We start from the raw sequence: 21,549 nt of genomic DNA, 5'->3' as shown, positions 1-21,549 counted from the left end.
TTGACTTTTTTCGCAGACGCAAGTTGTCCGTATTTGCTCCATTCTATTTTACATTCATAAAGCTAGCGTGCATGGGAGTGAATTCACGCGAGTAGCTAAATTTCCATCGTCGTTTCAGGAGCGTAAAATATAATAGACAGAATTTGCTTCAACTTTTCTAAGACGCGAGCCATCAGTTACATATATTCTCTTTTATGATCTGGTTTTGCGCACGCGAAGCCAGCTTATTCATATTCATTTAAGCCCATGAGATAACGCGTCGACGAATCCAAAGAGCGTCCACAAAGCAAGCTGTGAATACTTTGTGATTTCTTATTTCTTCCTATTTCACAGGCTTTTCCAGGGGATTAGAGGGAGCTGAGCGTGGACTCCGTGGAGCGCGATTGGGGATGAAAGCTAGTCGAGTGTGGAGCGCAATCAGGATAAGCTTTAAACGATCGCATGTTTAATTTTTGATTCATTTTGACCATTTTCTATGGTGCGAACGACTGGGTAAGCGTCAGTCCTTGTTCTATCCAAACTCGACCGACTCCGCCCTGTTTTTAAACTGGATTTTCACTGTGCTGTAAAGTAACGGAATTAGATTGGGAAAATTCCACCGGATTTCAGTAAAATTGTCGAGCCTGGCATGACATATTCCTTGCAGGCCATGTGCCTGTGTGCTAACTGACGAGAAGGCGCGCGTAACGGTATTTATTCAAAGTTAAGAAACAGTGTCACCTTCATCAGATGTTTTATTAACAGAGAGGTTCTACAGGATTTTCGCTAATCTGAAATTAAAAGTTAGCCCGAGTATATTCTTTTAACCTACTAATTTTATTTTACATTTTGAGACCGAAGATCCCTCGGCTATATCGCTTATCGTAATCCTAGTTTGAGTAACCAAGACAGGTGTGATTTAACATTATGTGCAGTAAAAAAACTGAGGATATTAATTGCTTGGTTGCTTTCGCCCTATTTTTTCTATAGTGCTTTATTATTCTGGTTTGTTTGTCTTTTTTCCCATTTTGTCATATTAAGAGTATTGTATCTTTTTACACTGTAACTTTTCTAATATTTAAATAAAACTAATTAACTAATTTTCTTCCAGTAATTTTATACATGTGATTGTCTGACCAGCTTTCTTTGCACATGGATGACATACTGAGAGTTCTCTGCATAGAAAATACCAACCCAGTTGTAAGGCAGCCAATACTGCTATCAAAAATTAAAAGTCATTCTAGATTTAAATATCTCTTGTTTAAAATGCTTTTCACTAGTCGAAAGCGTAAAAAAATCGGACGTAAACGTTACAAACAGAAATAAAATTCGTGCTTTTCCTAAAATAAAAAAAACTCGATCAATTGTGCTCTGAAAAATCAGGCGCATATTTTATCTGTCATAAATTATCGTCAATTAACTGTAAAAGCAAGCATGAAACGCTTTTTTGACCATTTGGAGACAACAACAGACTCCATACTCGGCACGTTCATCTTCATCCTTGTCGCTGTAGTCACGTAACATCTCCTTTGTGTCACGCCATCTCTTGTTCAGAACTTCCAGTCTTCCCTCAACTGATTCAGTAGTCGTCATGTTGAGCGACTCGCTAGTTATTTCCTCGCCAAGTTTATTTATACGTTTCATCTTAAGTTCCTTTTTATCGATCTCTTCACAACGCATCTTGGGACAAAATGACAAAAATTCAGTCAGACTTCAAGCTTTATGTAAAACGGAACCAAATTGTTACAGCTGTCTAAGAGAATCTTTTGTCAAACAGTTTACCAACATATAGCATTTTTTGAAAGTTTTTATGGGTAACTTGAAGAGGGCATAACATCTTTAGATAATATTTGCTTGGTGACTGGTAACTCCTACAAGGCAAGGTAAATGTAGAACAGCGTATTGAAGCCTCCAGTTTCTGTAGCATGAAGCAGCCAGAAAAATTTGTACTCCTTCCAAATAGGATTTAGTCTATCGCAAATTCCCCCAGGGTGGCCTCCCTAGGTCTTCCAGGTTTTCCTGGGAAACTCTGGGTAAGATAAGGGTACTTTCCAGCGCCTTGGTACTAACTCTTAGACCAACAATCCTCACGCACAATAAAATGTTTTTTGATAAGTTTTGAAGTCCTTTTAATTAATAAGCTGTCCCACGTGTTTATCGGTGATTAATTTTTATTGGAGGCGAAGTGCTATCACCTCTTTGAAATGGGAAGAAGTGAGGGACATAATTCACCAACCTTGATTTGTTGAACTCTCTTGGAAACTTCAATGGGATCCATTCCCACGTGAAGTGAATTTATTAACTTCTCGGTATCGTTCATCCAACTGTTCATGGACTGGACGTGTGCATCAAAATCAGTCATCTTCAATTCTAAAAAGGACTGCAAAGACATAGGCCACGGTCTATAACAATGTTTCATATTGCAGGTAAGGGTGAAAAAAAAAATTCTGAATAAGTTTACCGGCAGTTCAGAGGGTTAAGATCCAAAGGAGTTGGATACTAACTGAGCAGGCCATCAAGGAATAAAGTATGTGTGTATATAACTGCGATGATCAATCATATCTTCGGAATCATTATTATATAAAAATATTTCCCTAAATAGATAGGTTCCCAATTGTTTAAACGAAGCCATGCCAAGTGACACAGCCTCGATCTCTAAGCTGTGTAAGTGTCAGACCATTTTCTAGGAAAAGCGTTTGGTTTCGTTTACGTTTCAAACGTTCAATCCAGACGTTGCATGGTTCACAAATGTTTAATGACACTGACGAGAAAACGGTACTTTATGACCTGGGGAATGTTTGGTTACAAACATGGAGAATGTTGTTTAAGATGATTTTTTGAATGCAGCATCTTTTCAAAGCCATCGAAAGTGGGTTTATAGAGTGATGTTTGATTGGTGAATTGATAATATTCAATTCGAGTCAGTGGAAGAGTCGTAAGTAAAATGTTATCACTACGGATATGCTTCTTTTGTTTCTTATATTTAGTCTTAATTAAACTTTTAGTTTCACCCCGAAAGAGGAAAGAGTGAAAGGCAGGCATTAAAAAGCAGATTTTCCGAAAGACTGAGCTAGGTTCTTACTCTGGAAGAGTCCAGTTCTGCAAATCCTTCATCAGATATATCATCTGCAAGCAAGTCGTCCAAGGACTGAGCAAGCATGCTGTAATCATCGCTTATCTGGATCGTTTCTTCTTCAACTGGTAATGGTGATTCATTTTCCCTCTGATTGAACTCGAGAAGCTCAGTTGCTAGTCTACAAAGAAATGGAAATTTCAGATTAACCATCAAAGTCCCTTTTTCTTCATAATGATTTCTTCGTATTAGCCGTACATGTCTAGTAGGAGACTAAACACAAATATTCAATAAATTCTTTCACTCCCGGGTGCCCTTAAATCTTCCAAACTGAAAACAGTATATCGTGAAATACTTTGAATACTTTGAACTTTAAATGAATTGATGTCCATACAAATCCATTGTCATTCTCAAAATTCAGTAAAATATACCTGAAGAAGCCGTGGCAGCCAATACCGCAATAAAGTTTTCTAATCACTTTCTTCAAAAAATCATGGAAGTCGGGTGCTACTGAACCCAAGGTGTTGGGACGGTGGAAACTGAGACTTTCATTTAGCAATCTTTCCAATACTTTTTCGCCAGCTTACTGTGAAACCTTTCTGCAATTTTAAGACTTACCTGTCGCCATTCTCCCTGCTTAAACCCTTTAGCCTCCTTTGCCTTTCCATAAGAGCACCCGTTTCCTCGTGAACCTTTGCAAACGTTGCTTCGTCTATCAAACCTCTATCCAACAAGTTGTTAGTTGTAGCATTCACTTGCTTGATTGGGGCATTGTACGAGTCTAGATCCTCCATCAGTCTCTGAATGAGAAGAAAGATGATGAAAAGGTTCAAGTTTCAATCCTGGGTATCCTTCTGGCCCTTTTAGTTTCACATTAAGTGTTACATTTAATTATTTTTAATTAATCAGGGGGATTCTTTGGCGGTAAATCCAGTAAACATCCACTATTTGATATTTCTCCATTTCCGCTACTTGTCTCGGCGTTGGCAATGCATTCGTTGTACAAAGAGAATTAACAGATTGGGGTGACTCTTCCAAAAGGAAGGAAAAGCTGGTTGCGGTAGATCCTAAATACAAATTAGAGCTAACAAATCACATAGATATACGTATTAACACTCCAGCCGACTTTCCAATAGTCTTCCAGACTTTTCAGAACTTTTTTCAGTAGTTCTGAGGCCTTATACTTTACACGGCCAGAATGGGACCAGTGATGTGTAAGGAAAAACAGTGTAACAAGTTAAGAGAACATATGCCGTTATCTTTACCTTCTGTTTGAGTATATTTTCTTCCAAGGACAGGCGTTCATCGTCGTATATCTCGGGTGTTTTAATTTGCTTCTCAATTTTGTCAAATTCCTTGTTCATATCCTGCATCGACTTGTTATTAAGATCTATGCTGGCTTTAGTGATACTACAATATATAATAATTAAAAGAAAAATATATTCATTAACAACCAAACGAATATTCTTCGAAACAAGAGTATCAAGAGAAATTCAAATCTCTAGTGAGTTTTGCATCCATGCAAAAGTATAATACCTTTACCGGCTGTGAGAGGTTTTCTTTCGACTGTCTAAAACAAGTGACGAACTCTGTAACTGGTTCATAAATTTTGTTCACTGCCTTAACCAATCACAGCATACATCTATACATTCTGTTTCCAGCCAGGAGCAAACTAATTCTGTTTAGGCATACAGCATTTAAAAGCAATAGGCTATACTCGTATTCCCGGTTTTGCATAACCGTCCAAACAGCGTTACTTGGGGAAAGAAAATGTTACCAATTAAAGGAAGGAAAACGTCAGAAATCTAATTCGATTGGTTAATTTCGTTTCGCAACTGTTGAACAAAACGTGCTTGTTCTTATTGGTAAGACCAGGTTGCATGAACAGTTTCACGCAATCACGGAACACAGCAAGTTAAATAGTGATCAGTTAGTCGAAAGCTGTTCTTATTCTGTAGTATATATATCACAAGCTAAGCCTGTAAGCGACTTTGTTTTCCCCTACCGATCTTTGTTAGCGGCGTGATCTCCCATCAACTCATCCCATCTGGTCTTTAGGCCTTGCACTCTCTTTTCCAGGATTTCACAGTCTGCGTCCTTGAACAAGTCTTCTTCTTTAGCTTTCTCAAACTTGTCTACTTCTGATTCAAATTTAGATCTTGATCTCTTCAACTCCGCTTCGAACGTCTAAAAAGACAATCTACTTTCAATTTTTCACTAACAAGTTTTAACTCTAACACAAAACATTTTGTCATATTTCAAATCGCTACAGTAGTGAAAAGCAAAATTCTCAAGAAGTTTTAATTGTGATTACAGTACAAAGGACGAAAATCCAAGCATGATTGTAAAAAAATGCAGTCTTATCAACTCACGTTTTTACTAATTGCTAACATCAATCAAGAAGACACGTTTTGTAGGTCTTTTGTAAAAAAAATCCCAGACTCACCATAATCCCCTCCAACTGCTTGTTGAACTCGCTCCAAGTTGACCCAGCAGCTGAAAATTTCTGAAGTTGTTCCTCGTCAAGATCGTGAAGACACTTTTCACATGACTTAAGAGACGAATCAAAGGATTCAAAAGCAGCTTTCTGTTTCTCCAACCTGTTGGTGCAAAATATACCAACGATCCCTCGTATAAACTAGTGTAAAACCACAGTCATACCTTTACAGTCAAAGTGAAGTGCTTAGGACCTAGCTAGAACGTTTATCTAGGGGACAAAGTTACCTTGATTTGTCCTCCTCTGACTCTTTATTTGTTGTCATAACAACACTTGTCGGATCCAGGGAAGCATTCAAATCCACTGACGCTGAGCTTCTAACAACTTCCTTCACTGACACCTTAGGTCTTCTTTCCGTCGGCTGAAGTGTGATGAACGAAAAGAGGTTAGCGGATTTTGTTGCTTCTAAATAGCAAAACTTTCAAAACGAGTCCAGCCCGAAGTTTTCTCACTTTTATTTTTAACCTGGAACTTTATCTTTGACAAGGAAGGCATGCAGAATTACTTTCGTGTAACTATACATAATTAGAATATATTGGGTCAGAAAACAAGGTTATCAATGGGGTTCCTTGTTTAATTAAGAAAGTATAAACTTTTGACTACCTGAGAGCTGGCTTCCTCTCTTTGTTGCATTTCACGTTTCTTTCGCATTGATCTCTTTCTCCTAAAAGATGAATTTCTCTTTGAGCTAAATCTTCGAAGGATAGAGTGTCCCTGCTTCGCTTTTCTTTGTCTTAACCTGTTAATCTCGGCGTAAATCCTACAAAAAATGAATAAAATATCGTTTATTTCCCTCCACTGTAAATTATCTAGATAACTTAAAACGTCTTTGTGTATTTTTAACTGGCTTCAATGTTCTTCAGCCGCTTCAAAGAAGTCAGTTTCTTTCAGAAACCTTATATTAGTTGGTATGATAAAAGAACACATTGAAATAAGTGAAGGTGTAAGTTCTTTCCACTGTCTTTTACAATACCTCAATTATTCCGCGCAAGAAATGGAATTACAGCATAAGAGACAAAATAGCCCATAAACAGGGTTCAGAGCTTCCCCCATTAATCTGCTACACAGCATGAAAGAGCTCAACCAACTCAGTGAAAATTGTCAAATGTAAATAAAAGTAATGATGTCGTTGCTTCTTTCTTGTCTTTCTCTAGTGAATGGCTGGAACGTCGTCAAACAAGCGTATTTGCGGCGACTCCTGTTCTCTGATTAAAGCTCACTTGGTGTTTTTTTATATCCTCTATTTCTCTTGCACGTGAATTCCGTTTTAAAAGACTCTAAGTAGTGCCAAGAAAATATAGACGTTTATCATGGCGGCCCATACTTTTTGAGCTCCACCCACCTCCATTTCCGAGTTTAAATTGTACTGTTGTTTGTTTTTTCTTAGTTATTTCTGCCTACTCTATTTCTTCCATATCTCACCGGTCCCGGCTTGCATTGAGCCGATTATCGATCGATTCCCATTTTGCTACTAGGACATTTACGACGCGTTCCAACTCGTTCGCGTCTTCCTCGTCCAGCCGACCGCTCTTCATGAGTGCAACTGCTATGTCGTACATGTTCTGCAATCTGGTTTTAGATTTCCTAAAGTTGTCAAGCACTCCCTAAAATGGAGACAAATATTCGTATCTTTTTAAAAAATAGAGCGTTTCAATCATTTTTTTTAATATTTGAATTTATCTTAACACAATCGTTCTAAATCATGCATTAGTTTAGTCAGTAAATGAAAATCAATTTTGCCGTTAATTTGACGACGTCATTTTCCTGCCAAAAACCTTAGAATAAGAAAAAAACAGAAAATGTGCATTTGTTTGGATTTGCACTGTCTATCACATTGCAGAGTTTGAGCTCCATCAGATCAAAAAAGCAACAGAAGTCACCTATTGTCTATTTTTGGCCGACAGCTGACCCGGCGTGATAAGCATTTCTAGATGAAGACGCAGTCATCCTGATTAGAAGTGCATACCTGGTTTTCATGAAGCTGCAACCTCACCACTCGAATCGTCGTTCCCAGCTTTTCTGGTTTATCTGCATGAGGCTCGTACTCCATCAGCCACGAATCCGCGACTTCAGAATTACTTAGCCACAGATTCAACTTTGAATATTCCATTTGCATCTCCAAAAAGAACGCCTCGATGCTAGAAAAAAGAATGTGGTGATGAAATCAACTGTTCAGCTGTGAAGAGGCTATAAGATACGTGAAAGTAAGTGAACCCTAGCACTAATCTAAGAGCGGCATGTCAATAAACTTTTTTTAAGATTTTACTTTAGACTTGAAACATCGACAATTACATATTGGTTTACAAAAAAATATCTTAAACCTGGCACTATCTCTTGTACAACTAGGCCGAAAATGATGTCCTTTCTCTTGAGTTTATGGAACTAGATATAGATGTCGCTGTTGATTTTGCCGGGTGAAACAAGATTCACCAAAGTTAACAATTCAAAGAGACCACTACTTTGAATTCTCGTCAAAAATCGCTTGAAACCTCTAACTTAAGTTGAGTTTACATGTAGCTCAGGAAAAGGAGAAAAACATGTCAAGCTGACATTGACGCAAATCTGCTGATGATAGTCTGAACGAAAGTTACAAGTAATTCGCCTCACAAAAGTTCTTAGAAGACTAGGTTTCTTCACTTAACAACTGACCCATCGCAACTTTGTTTTACAAAAATAATCCCCTATTGGTTGTCTAAGTTACATCAACTGCCCTCTCTGTCTTTACCTGCTGCAAGTATTGAGGACGTCTCCGCAGAGTACATTCCATCTTATACTTATTGCTGCGAGCTCCTGTCTCGTCTTCTCCTCTTTGTTTTTGGGTATTCGTCCTTCCTGCAAGCTCGCATTGCCAACCTTAACGACTTGATTAACTGTGTCGGCTTGAGCTGAGATTTCGCTGATCAAGCTCTAAGAAAACAGAGGAGAGAGAACTATCCATAACTTCATTATGGTATAACGAGAGTGTTAATCACTTTGTTGCTGCTGTTACAATTGCTGTTAGACAGGTTTCCATTTTTTTAAAGCTAACTGACATTCGGTATTTAAAAAAAATACGTTTTATTCTTCCCTATTAATTAGAGGCCACTCTGGTAGCTTGGTTATAAATCAAAACGCTGTTTGGGAATGGCCGGATCTTTCATTCCAATGGTAGTGATAATGGTAATAGTAAATTGATATGGCGTAGTTTCCATCTGCAAATGTTGAAATGCGTTTTACAATTCATACGGGGCGGGGGAGGGGTGGTTCGAACGTCTCCAGGAAATGGCGCATCATGGCAGCCGCTGATCTCACCCAGCTATCCAAGCATGCATGCATTCTGACAGGTAAAACCTCAACACTAAGAATTCTGCTTTATACTTGTACGTCCCCTTCTCTTGTCGAAAACTGAGGCTTTTTGACATGTCCACCGGATAATTCCTTCTTATTACACAAATGCAAAGTACGTTAGAAATTAATCAATTCCCTGGAATTAAAGGATCAATCAATAGAGACAGGAAATCAGGGATCTTACCTTGTAATTTGTAATATCGCTTTCTATTTTGTCGAAATGAATACACCTTTTGGATTTCCTTCTTCTTCCAACTGAAGCTCCTTGAATCTTTGACTCTCCGGTATTCTTCTGTTTCTGGATTTCTCTGAATAGTTCCAAAGCCCTGTAATCAATGAGAGATCAGTTTATCATCGGTTTCCTTTACACTAAAGGCTAAGTCTTTCAGAAGACCTCTACATAATTGATATTGATTTTATTAATAAATGTTTTAAGTTCTCATATTGATATTTTAAGTATGATCCAGGTGTCGGTCCTGCTAAACTACACTTCGCAAACTCTAAAGGTATGGTCGCAAACATTTTTTTGGATAGTATGATTGAGAAGGACGGAAATGATACCGGCCAGAATTTTGTCCTGTTAAGTCTGCTGAACAAAGTCTGTGCTTATAGAACATTGAGAAAGAAAATAGAAAAGGAAAACATAAGAAAGAAATGGGATCACAGTTACATGGAAAAAAAGGTTTCTTCTACCTTTCAAGTTTTTCTAGGCCATCAGGGAGGTTATTCTTTAGAGCAACTTCATCACCTCTTCCAGTCTTATGTGTCCTGAGTGAAGAGATTTTACGGCCCTGCGAAAAGTAAAATGAAGCTGACTCACCATGAAATGTGAAGGCTTGTTGGTCTTCGTTGGCCCTTATATTTACTACATACATGGATCATAGGGTATCATATGTAATGTAATACTGGACTGCATTAATCCGATTGTGGACTCGTAGTCACTTTTCCAGAACTCTTGAAAGGTAAAAAAGGTCAAAAAAAAAAAAAAAAAAAAAGGTTTCTATAGTATTAATAAAGGGGTGCAATTATAACAAAAGTATATTATCTGTCAGTAACTTACTTTTGATGCAAGTTCATTCGTTGAAAACGTCTGTTTCAAGGCTCTTGTTTCAAGGATCTTCAGAGCACGACTTAACTTGGACAACTGTTCCCTTAGATCCTCGTAAGCTTGCTTCATATCGCTGGGTAAGTAAGAAAGCAAATAAACACTGAATGAAATCTTGAAAAGGAAAAAATTGAGAAATAACTAAAAGAAATAAGAGAATATAAGGATTCTTATACAATTACTTCTCAAATAGGTGATTACAAAAATGAACATCATTTTTAATTGATGATTACTCTGGTCCATTTGTTTTCGTTTGTTTTTCTACTTGGTACAAGTTTGCTCTCCAAGGCTTCAGTCGGACAACAGGTGGACTAAGGCAGTGAATTTCCCGGTTAATCTCAAGCACAAAACATTAATATAAATATGAGTTTTCTGAATTGAATTGGCGTTTTGTTCCAACGGTACTCGAGGTGAGATTTGGTAATTTAGCACATAGTTCTTTTTATCCCTTTGTTTCTTTAAGTTTCTGTGGATGAAAGAGTTCATTTGAGTTTGACGCAAGTCTGCATATTGCAGATTCCTTCTTGTCCGCAGAGAATGGATAAACAAACCTGATCTCGATCGTGTACCTAGTCTTGTTATTTCATCGGTAAATTTTCACCTAATTAATATCTCTAGAAATAAGAATTAAGGTAAAACCAATATTTTTTGGTTTTATTGGAGTTTGACCACAACGGCACTCCTTTTATAACGGTGTATTATTACATGCAGTTTCGATATCGGAGAACAAAACACGATTGTCACACTTGAGTAGAAAATACCAAAAACTAGCTCATTAGAGTCAACTTTTGCTTTGTTGCATTGCAGCTCCAGCAAATAATTATCGTTAAGACAGATTAAGAAATGAAGTCAAGGGGTTAGGTAATTAGTAAGGGATTTCTGGAACTTTTAATTCTTCTTCTTCTTCACTCCTTGCAAAAACATACTAGTTTCTCGTTTACAGAAACTCCCTTAAATCTCACACAGAGGCACAGGCTTACTTTATTTGGCTATGTTCAATTCATAATTTTTCCACCTGAAAGAGTCAATTTATATATTAACTTTCCGCTATCCACAAAAGAACAATTGGGGAACGACTGAAGTAAACACCCTGTGTCCATATTTCGAAAGTTGAGGCAAAAGATAAGGTGACCGAACATCCCAAACGACCAAGTGATTTATTAAACAGAAAAGTATTTAAAATAAAAACAGCTTGAAATTTTGACCTATATTTGGTTTTGTAAGGAAATTTTCGTCTCGTCAACTTTCAGTAATTGATAAAACAATGCCAACTAAATAAGTCGTTTGTCTTCACTTGGATAAACATGGACGCACCTTGTTCTACATGTTTCTCGTAGTCATTCCTAGTAAAAGTGCTTTTAGATACAGAACGTTTATAGAATTGAGACGAAAACTTTCATGGGATCCAGTGCTGCCGTCAAAGAAGTTCGTTTTTTGCAATGTTCATCGACTTTATCGATGCAAGTAGTTATGTTAGTAAGCTTAATTATATTCATTGAGTTGAATGACAGTGTTCACAGGAGGCGTTAATATCTACTAACAAAGACAAAAATTGCGTGCTGTAGTTTCATTACTGTTTTGCTTGAACAAAAGTAGTTTGCATAAGTTTGCCAATGTTCGGTGTTTTGGATCCCTATAAAAGCTCCCCGTGTAGCAAAAACAAACTTAGCGAGACCACTTAGTGATAAAAAAAAAAGGAATACGATCAGCAAAAAGAAACTTAGAGAGGCCACTCAGTGGTAGAAATTAAATACGATCAGTGATTGTTACAGATTTCACGGATAGATGACTCCGATATTTGTAACCATTGAAGCTTGAATGTCAGCTTCAGTCCGACCTTTCAGTTTCTCTGTGTTTCTATGGATGAACGAGTTGATTTCGAGTTTGACGCAAGTTGGCATATCACGAATTCCTTCTTGTCCACGGAAAATGGGTAAACATGATTTCGATCATGTACCAAGCCTTCTTCTGATTTCAAGGTATTACCTTGTCCTTAATAAATGGTAAAGCTGAGGAACGTTTTCACACAATTTGAAATATTCTCTTTAAAAACCCGTTATAAATTATTCCAAGCTCTGACCACGCAATTGGAATGGGCGAGAACAATTATCCGTTGGCCTGCATTTCAAGGCAGTTTGTTAATGCCAGGAAACAGGTTTAAAAACTTAGATCATGAGACTGTGTAATGAAAAAGAACTGAGGCCAACGGAAGGCTTAATGCACTTCTCACAAGATTAGTGACCAAATATGGACCAAATATTGATTTTAAGAGTTTGGTGTGCGATACACTCGTTCAATTAAGTGACTGGTGCTAATACGAATAAGTGAATACAAGATTACAAAATCAAAGAGAAATCGTGACAAAAGCAATCTCATTATGGCCAAACTGGCACAACTCGAATACGCCGGTTAAGTCAGTATTACGCAATATATAGTTGTTTTACAGTTTCCATAGACTTCTAGCAGTTTCGATTTAAGTGTATCTGTTTATCACTTGAGACGAATGGTTAAATTATTCGTTATTTCTTCAAAGCGATACCCCGTTAGCGAAACCTCAAGGGGTCGAGATAACTGTTTCCTTGCAGCAGTGTCCTGGCAGAATAAGAAGCTTGTGCATCAAAAAACGTTAGTTCAAGTACCGTTGTGCACGGTTCATGCTTGCAGACCGAATTAATAGTGGAGAATCTTAGACTTACCCACTCTTGGAAGGCATATCTGTGCGAATTTAAGCAACAATATTTTCACAGGTCGAACGTCTACCAAAGGCAGGAAAACAAGCGAATAACAAACATTTAGCGAAACAACAACTTTGCTATACAACGCAGTTATATTAATGACATTTGATGGAACTCCAAAAATGCATATATTTTCTCTGGCTTTATTTTTATCACAAAAACACAAAAGAAATGCTTTAATGAACTATTACAAAAAGACAATAGCAGCCATCTGTTAAGTCTTTTAACTTCAAGTTGATTTATTCTGGAACAATTCAAATTCTTTTGAAAAACAGTCTTGTTACAATACTATACGGACTTAATTTGCTCAAAACAGAGAATAGTTGAGATGGAAAGGAAAAAAGGACCCTAAATATTGCACTGGTTACCGGTGAGCAAAATCATAATATAAGAACATGGACGTGAAATGAAGGGTCAGGGTTTTGAAGTAATTAAGGTGTAATGAACCTCCAGGCTTGCCATGTCAAATAACTGTAGTCTGTAGTCTCAATGAAAAATATATCATAAAAACATATCTATGTAAGACTTCAAACCTACATTCAACATTCAAGAAATCTTATCGTAAGCAGATTTTTATCTATTACAAACAGCTAATGTTGCTATAGCACGGTATAGGCAGTATCTCGTTGCTATAAATTTCAAGAAACAAAGTGTAATTTATCTGCTTTGTTAATGTCCCGTTGTGTGTTTAGATTCTTCCGTGCAGAGCAGAAAAAGTCAAAAACGTCTTTCAGTACAATGGCCCTATAGGAGCCATTGGCGCACAAGACGTGCCATAAGTGCGAATCCTGAGACATCCACTGGCACAGCGGGAGAAAAGGTCAAAATGACCTGTTTCACCTTCCCGTCTGTACAGCAAAGCTTATTAGAAAACCCCCTGTAAGAAAGCTTGCGAAGGAAGCCGTACTAATCAATGCATAAGCAAAGAAAATTTACCTTTAGAAAATCAAAATAATCGAGTGATGTTCCTTCCTTTTCTGCGCAGTTTTCCAAAAAGAATTAGAAAACAGTCTTGAAGAAAATACGCGAGCTAACTCGTTCAAAATCGTGTTCTATTAAACAATTCGATTATGAGCTCGAGATTTCTATCTAAAAAATAGAGTGTTTCTGTCGAGGAACTATCGGCTGATAGTTGCCCCGCGGAAATTTGATGTTCTTAATATTTGCCCGAGAAGCGAAGCTTCGAGGGCAAATATGCCAGTTTTAAGAACATCAAATTTACAAGAGGCAACTATCAGACCGACAGTTCCGAGACATAAACACTCTATTGTCTTTATTATTCACCACTAAATTTTCTTCCGCGAGGCAGTTCAAAAATCATCTTGAATTATTTTCAACTTTTTTAGATGAAAGCCGTGACAGCCAAATGTAAAATTTGAAAAAGAAAATAGACAAAAACCCACTTAATACGATTTCAAATGTTTATCTTCTATAATCCCGCTTGTTTACAGAAAAATTTTCACGGATGAGTACTATCCATCCGGGTATTTTCCTCGGACGGGCACTGTGGGCTGAGAGTGTCTCTCCGCGGATAAACACTATCGCGTCACCCATCAGTTTAAGCCAATAAGAATCGGAGAATATTTAGTGGCGAACTATAACGCGTGATAGTTGACGAGGGCGCAGCCGAGTCAACTATCGAATAATCTAATTGTTTTAGTTTAAATCTACTAGTCGTTCAAAACTTCATCTAAATCCTCTTCACAGACAGTCCGAAAACTCCAAGAATCGGCCGTCATTTTGTCAACAAGGGCACACTCTACGCTACTCACTATCTATCACGGAACAGGTAGTGAGTAGCGTAGCCAATCAGAGAACGGCATTCGTTATAGAACGCGAGTAGATCTATACTAAAACTCGATAGAAACACGGTACATGTTTTTACATCCCCGTGTTTTACAGAGTTATAAAATACTTTGGAAATTTGTGGAAGACTGTGGAAATACTTGCCTGAGGCTAGTTTTTCCACAACTTTTAAAGATCTCCCAAACTTCTACATGTGTTCCTCCATACAAGTAACAAGGTAGATTCGTTAAACATGTTTACCCTTTCTTAAAGTGCCCATAGTTTTTTTGTCATCTAAAATTCCACATCCAAAACAGGATTTTCTATGAAAATAAATTTAATTTGAACTAAACGTGAATTTTTTTTGAAAAACGCTCGAATTAGCCACCATTTTGGCACACCACACGCACTAATCTTCTCTCTGTTGCAAAGAGAAGACTCTGTTGTTGTCTTCTCTCTGTCGCTTTCCTGATCACCTGTAGGGGTGCATCAATTAAGAAAGATCGGCGATAAATCTCAAGCAGTTTAAGACCCAAGTACGGAGGCTAGATCTAGGCAACATCCTAGATGGATGTAGTGGCTGTCATCTTTGTAACTCATAATTTTAATTTCTCTTGTAGGACCTTTCTGTATATTGTTTTTAGATAGTTCTAGTTAGGTGTCCCCTATTAGCAGTAGGGATTCTCCACTGCTAGATGTAATTGACAAGTTAATAAAGTCATTATTGTTATCGTAATTAAATGTAGAATTTAAAAATAATCATAAGAACAAATCTATGTTTAGCGCGTTAATTTTTTTTTCGGAGAACTTCCTTTTTTACGTAGACTTTCAATTGAGAAAATAAAATGGGCACTTTACTAGATCCTTGCCCTTGATATCAGTGAGAAATTCTCCTCACTGGGGTTTAAATATATTTGTTTCAGTGCTTTTTGAAAGACATTGTGACACACCGGAATTAGGGCAGTCTTCCCTTGGTGATAAATGGCTATTTCAACATGCCAGGAACCAACATGGTTACGGAACCAGATATGCATGAACTAAGCTTGAGAGCAAATATAGGACAACGGAGGATTTCTTTCATGCCAATCGATGGAAAAATATCCCAGTTCATTTCAATGAGCTTAGTTTATTTACGTTTTCTAAAAAAAAAATTAAACAGAAGGTGACGTTATGTCTTTGACACAGGCATACTCAGAAAAGGTGCTCCGATCTCTAGTACAGATGCTCTACCACTGAGCTACAGGAGGCTCATGGGGACTAAGGTCATTAATTAAACTAAATTAATGACATACACTGTAGTATGGTGTGGTAAGGTATGGGATAGTGTGACGTAAATCACGGCGCGTGGTGTGGTGTGGTGTGGTATGGTATGAACACTGAACGAGAGATATGTGTTATTTTTACAATTTATGACGCGATTTGTAATTATAAAATAACTGAGCTAGTACGCGCGTTCTCATTGGTCGATAGGTGTGTTTAGATGAAAGTATGTAAACAAGGTTGGGACGTTTTAGATTCGCGCGTATTTTTGAGAACTATTTTGTAAAAGCAATAGAGTACTTTCTCCATGTTTTCCTAGCCTCCTCTGAACACTCGAGGGGGGGGGGGGGGGGGGGAGAATCCCCGAAAGTTATGCCAACCCGAGACGTTGTCGAGCGGGCTTTGCATAACTGTCTCGAATTCTCCCAACCCTTCTCGTGTTTACAGGAAGCTATGTGAACACGAAAAAGTGCTCTATTGCTTAAATATCAATAACTTAACGGCTATTAACCTAGATTAACCCACAATATAAACGTGCATATTTCAACCAACTAAAGACAAAAGGGAATGGATTGTATATTTTCCAATATATTCCTTAACAGATATTTTTTTTAGCTCACGATACAACACCAAATGAGCGGTGTTTTGTATTTGACTTTAGAAATACAGAACATTTTCGTGTTCTTATATCGTCAAAGAAGCACTAGAGGAATTTCGGAAAATGAAAAACGAAGTAGCTGGAGCGAGTGCTCCAAAACGCATTTCACGTTCTTAGAAACGTTCGCGAAAGTATCAATGATGAGAAACAAACGAACGAGAGTGAAAGTTAGTACTCACATCGATTCATATCGAATAGGTATATTTTTATTATTTACTCTAGCTTTAGCTTGGTATGTCCTTTATAATGTAACTGTTAGAGTTTAAAAATGTTCTCATTAACAGCGTCTATGATTCCAGTGTCCCAGAAAATAACAATGAAACAATGATTGTAGTAATACGTCGTGGAATCCCGATCTCTTAAACTTCTCGATAAGTCGAACAAAAAGTCGCTTCTCTTGGATTTGTTTCACTGTCATCTTCCCCCAATGTTCCAACCGAACTCCCGCATTTTCGAACCACTTTTCGTTTCTCTAAGGGTTTCGGGATTCCTTCTGGGCACTGTAATACAAAATCGTTTTGACAACCCGATACAACTCAACGAGGAGACGAAAACATTATTCATTTTCTCTCAAAGCCTCAAATTGTTCACAAGTCTTGGTGTTAGACATAATATAATATCTTCACATTTTCTCTTATTTCCTCACATACAAGTTAAATTGTATCCTAGGTGAAATGAAAAGAAATATATTTAGATAACTATAAATTATAGTCTCATAAAGATGTGTACATTCATCTTTTTTGAATTACTTACTAAAACAACCATGTAAAATTATAACTCGATATTAATATGTCGTAGATTAAGACTTGATTCACTGTTTCTTCTTGGCATCAATTGCCACGCCCTTCTTGGCCCACTCTTTGGTCTGCAATGATGCCAACATAAAGTGAGCCACATCAGCTCGTGGCACTGTTCCGTAACCCTCTGGCACAGACTGTCCTTCAGCTAACAGATAATTGGCGGTTATGGGTTCTGCAAATTGGCACACATTAACTTAGAGCTTTGTAATGCAAATCGAATTCTAACTTATTTAATCTCAGGAGAAAAAATGTATAACGTTGCTTTGCGGCCTTGTTAGGTTGGATAGTCCGCAATTTGTTAATCATTCAACAAATGTAAATGACGAATAGGAAATAAAATAAAATGACTATAATGAGTACATGGTGAAGCCGTCATTGAATAAAATCATTATAGATACGTTTCAGTTGTAACTTTTGCGGTGAAGAATTTTCCTTCTTTAATGGTTGATTCCTTCACCCAGCAATGCGGTATACGTCACAGAAACCGTCTGTATGAAGTATCGCTGGGATTTAAAATGTCTCCCCAACCCCCTCCTCCTTTCACTTACACCCCAATCAGGCGATACGCCAAGCAATGTAGAAGAATAATTGTTAACATCGCTGCAAATACAATTTTCTGGTACCTTCAGACAAGCAAGGAGGTCTCACAATAGTGTAACAAAGGTTCGACTTCATAACGATGTTCTCCATTAGTGCCATATCGGGCATAAACGATCGTGCTAATGGTCGTACTAGCCAGTCCATCCATATGGGATTTGACGGATCTTTCTGAGTATAAACACCAGTAAGGCAGACAAACCTCTCCACGCCTGACCTAGTGGAAACCAAACCGAACAACAAGAGTGAGATGATTTTTCGCAACGTGCAGAGACGGTGCGACATTAAACTCTTGTCATTACCACCATCTCATGCATTGGATTCTATTAATTACCAATCTCAAAACGATGCATTTTTCTTTAGTCAGTCCGGTTTATCTAGTTAAAGTCGGGATGAAAAGAAATACTTTGCCGACCGCCTCAGCTTTCATAGTGCCTCTCCTCACCTAGAAGTACAGTGGACACTGGACTAAGAGTAGTCCCTCTTTCGCTAAGTCCGTCGTACGTGACGCGAAAGAAAAACGCGAGACAAAAATGGCCGCGCGAAATCCTGGAGGCGAGGAGCGCGCGAAAGGAGGGACTACCGCCTAAGCCCAAGAGTTTGAATTATGCGTTGCTCTCACAACGCAAAAATATGATTGGCTTTTGTTAGGAGCGTTGACAACGTCTTGTCAGCATTCGAGATACGTGTGACGTCTTGCAGGAATGTTTTGGAACCGGAGCAAATCGAAGCGGTACCAGAGCAAATTGAAGCGTTGGAATCGCGCACTCCTCGCCCCCAGGATTTCGCGCGGTCATTTTTTTTTCGCGGTTTTCTTTCGCGTCAAGCACGACGGACTAAGCGAAAGAGGGACTACTCGTAGTCTAAGTGGAAACCCGTTTATCTGGCAACCGACGAGCCAGACGAAACTGGCCGTATGAACCGGCTGGGCGTTTTAAAGGGGTTCTTCAAATAAGGAAATGACTGACTGAGCGTTTGTTCGGGCCAGTATAACGTGAATTGTTTAATAAGAGAGCTAATATGAAAACATCAAACTCAAACCTATGATAAGAAATTTAATTACTTTTCCATTGCTGTTGTTATGGATGTCATTGACTTGGAGTAAAGAGTTGTTGGTGTGAAGAATGTTCCATTTTGAAATCCCAGACATGAAAGCACAGCATTCTTGCCGTCAAGAACTTGAACTAAGGACTCTGGATCAAACACATCTCCCTGGACTACGTTAAGATTTGTATCCCTGTGAAAGCAAGAATCATTGAGACACTGTAGACTACGAGTAGTCCCTCTTTCGCTTAGTCCGTCGTGCGTGACGCGAAAGAAAACCGCGAGAAAAAAATGGCCGCGCTAAATCCTTTCGTGCACTCCTCGCCCCCAGGAATTCGCGCGGTCATTTTATTCTCGCGGTTTTCTTTCGCGTCAAGCACGACGGACTGAGCGAAAGAGGGACTACTCGTAGTCTAGAGACATTGGGGTTAACCAAATACCTTTTCGCTGAGCCATTGGTATACATCCCGAATTTTTGGCAGCTCTTCTGCTACCTTAAAAGTATTCATGAACAGCAGCCGCAAATTCAGTATTTCTATATATTTTTTAGGTTAGATACAATTGTTTTTTGTTAGCGTTTTTTATAACTTGATTAAATTCACGCTATGAACAATGTCGCAAATAAACATAAAGCAACGAAATAGTCTCTTATTTTGGAGCATTACGTCGTTTAGGTATATGTAGCAATGCAGCGTCATAAGAAAGGTTAAATTCACGTATTGCATTGAATAACAATAGCACTATTTGTTTACCTTCCTTTGACGAAACCGGCTTAAAATAGCCTTGACGTATGCAAACGACTCTACTTTGCAATACCTTATTTCTGCTGATTTGCGTTGTGAGTTGCACTTTTCGTTGCTATTGACTCGAAAACTAACAGATAACAGTTTAAACTGGGAATTGTGGTTTGAAAATTCTTACGAACACTTCTTTAACAGTTAAGGACACCTTGGCTTGCATTGAACTGCATTTCGGCTGGCAATTAATATGCAGTATTTGCAATTGTTACGAACCCTTACAACGTGAATAAATGTACACACTGCCACTTCTATCTCCAAATATCACGATATAGAGCAACACGTCCCTTTGGATATTACCAGTAAAACGTTACACTTAAGCAGAAATGGAGGTGTCGAGAAACGGATGAGGGAAAAAAACATTGCGCTTTTTAAGTAGAAATAACACAGGTAGGCCATAGGTACAAACGAAGTCCTACGAAACAAGGCACCTACTTGATATAAAATTTCTCTGGGCTTCTTACAACAGCTGTGACAGAGTGACCTTTTTTGAGAGCCTGTTGCACCACTTGATGTCCAGTTTTTCCTGATGCGCCGAGGACAACCAGCTTAGGAAAGAGTAATTCTGTCTCCGCCATGATTCAACAACGTTAACACGTATGAGTAAAAATTATTCGACTCAACAGTATATAACCCAACCATGTATGAATATGCATGATGAACTGATCACAACAACACGTTCTGCTGAGCTGTTTGTTTTGCATGATAATTAGCGATTCGTGCGTGCGCTTGAACATGTGTCAGTTGGCGTGTTAAGAAATTAAGATGTTCTAATCACCTTTAAGAATCTAATGCGATGTAAAAAGCTTGAAATTTCAATTAGAGCATAGTTTATTGAAGACCTTTAAAGGTATGTCGAACATTTCCATGTAGATACATCACAACGAACTTGGGCTTCGGGACGGTTTTCCATGAATACGAATTGACAGTTAGAAATGGACAGTTCTACATTAAGCTTCCTTCAGGCGAATATTATTCCGTGTGCATCACGTAAAGCCTGCATGTGCTTTCCAGGTTAATATTTTCCGATCCAAAAAGAAATAAGTTATTGTCACGCGACAAGTTGAATTACTTCTAACCGCAACATTGGTTTGGCGTGACACCAAGTCTCCGTACGCCTTGTGCCCTTGATTGAAAGACAAAAAGGAAACCTACATGTGAAACAAATAAGATCGCTCAACATCGACTTGATTTTCTTTATTTAACTACATTGTACACCACCGCCTAAATTGTGACATTTATTCCTTCACGTTGAAGGATTAGCCCACCTCCCTCCGATCCAGACAAAAGCAGCTGGGACACTTGAGTTGGATCTACGTATCCCGATCCTCCCTAATTAATGTTAGAAAATGTCGTGTTGTTGTTTATTTGCAAAAGAGAAAAAAAAATAAGGAATTGAAATGTTCATTGTGAGTGGGATGGAGGGGAGCAATTTTCTTGGTGTGCCGACATTTTGTCCGGGATTGAAGGTTTGCCTCCGTTTTACACCACTGGCGACTACGAACACCTCCAACACTCCTTCGCGTTTAATTTCCAAGGATTTCATGTATTTCTTGGTTTTGTTGGAAGTTTATTTGGATTCTAAAATAAACTCAGTTGAGCTAATGAAGTAGCTAACTGCCATGCAAAGGTAAAAGTTGATCACTAACGAGCGAATTTGTCAAGCACCCTGAAAGGTAGGACTAGCCTCCCCGGCAGTGCATATTGGGAACCCCCCTCCCTCTCCTTGTCTCTCTTGTAATCCCCACCCCATTATATATTATGTTTTCTTGGATAGAAAAAATCCTGTTCCTCAGTAAATACTATGTATGGTGACCAGAAGACCAAATGCGTTCTGTGTAGTGGATATTCTAACTTGTGTTGGTACAAGGTGTGATAGTGAGTTGGTACGG

The 21,549-nt window shown here is 38.2% G+C and overlaps 2 protein-coding genes across 2 annotated transcripts; both read right to left on the bottom strand.

Moving 5' to 3' along the window:
* Nucleotides 1-716: 716 nt before the first annotated feature.
* LOC110040084 (uncharacterized) lies at nucleotides 717-12,835 on the bottom strand. Its single transcript, XM_020745273.2, has 16 exons — nucleotides 12,678-12,835; nucleotides 9,937-10,057; nucleotides 9,570-9,667; nucleotides 9,061-9,202; nucleotides 8,275-8,456; nucleotides 7,516-7,687; nucleotides 6,972-7,153; nucleotides 6,153-6,309; nucleotides 5,777-5,910; nucleotides 5,499-5,652; nucleotides 5,058-5,239; nucleotides 4,318-4,462; nucleotides 3,671-3,852; nucleotides 3,062-3,233; nucleotides 2,216-2,359; nucleotides 717-1,659 (listed from the first exon to the last, which is right to left on the bottom strand). The coding sequence occupies exons 1-16, from the start codon at nucleotides 12,692-12,694 to the stop codon at nucleotides 1,396-1,398; spliced, it is 2,448 nt and encodes an 815-aa protein (XP_020600932.2). The 5' UTR covers nucleotides 12,695-12,835; the 3' UTR covers nucleotides 717-1,395.
* Nucleotides 12,836-16,603: 3,768 nt separating this feature from the next.
* LOC110040085 (flavin reductase (NADPH)-like) lies at nucleotides 16,604-20,742 on the bottom strand. Its single transcript, XM_020745275.2, has 4 exons — nucleotides 20,093-20,742; nucleotides 18,880-19,053; nucleotides 17,843-18,033; nucleotides 16,604-17,391 (listed from the first exon to the last, which is right to left on the bottom strand). Exons 1-4 carry the CDS (start codon nucleotides 20,233-20,235, stop codon nucleotides 17,231-17,233), a joined length of 669 nt encoding a protein of 222 aa, XP_020600934.2. The 5' UTR covers nucleotides 20,236-20,742; the 3' UTR covers nucleotides 16,604-17,230.
* Nucleotides 20,743-21,549: the final 807 nt, after the last annotated feature.

The sequence above is a fragment of the Orbicella faveolata genome, unplaced genomic scaffold (genome assembly GCF_042242905.1).
Source record: "Orbicella faveolata isolate gen_17 unplaced genomic scaffold, um_ofav_v1 contig_12, whole genome shotgun sequence".
Taxonomy (NCBI): domain Eukaryota; kingdom Metazoa; phylum Cnidaria; class Anthozoa; order Scleractinia; family Merulinidae; genus Orbicella; species Orbicella faveolata.
This window is presented reverse-complemented; position numbering and strand designations above follow the sequence as displayed.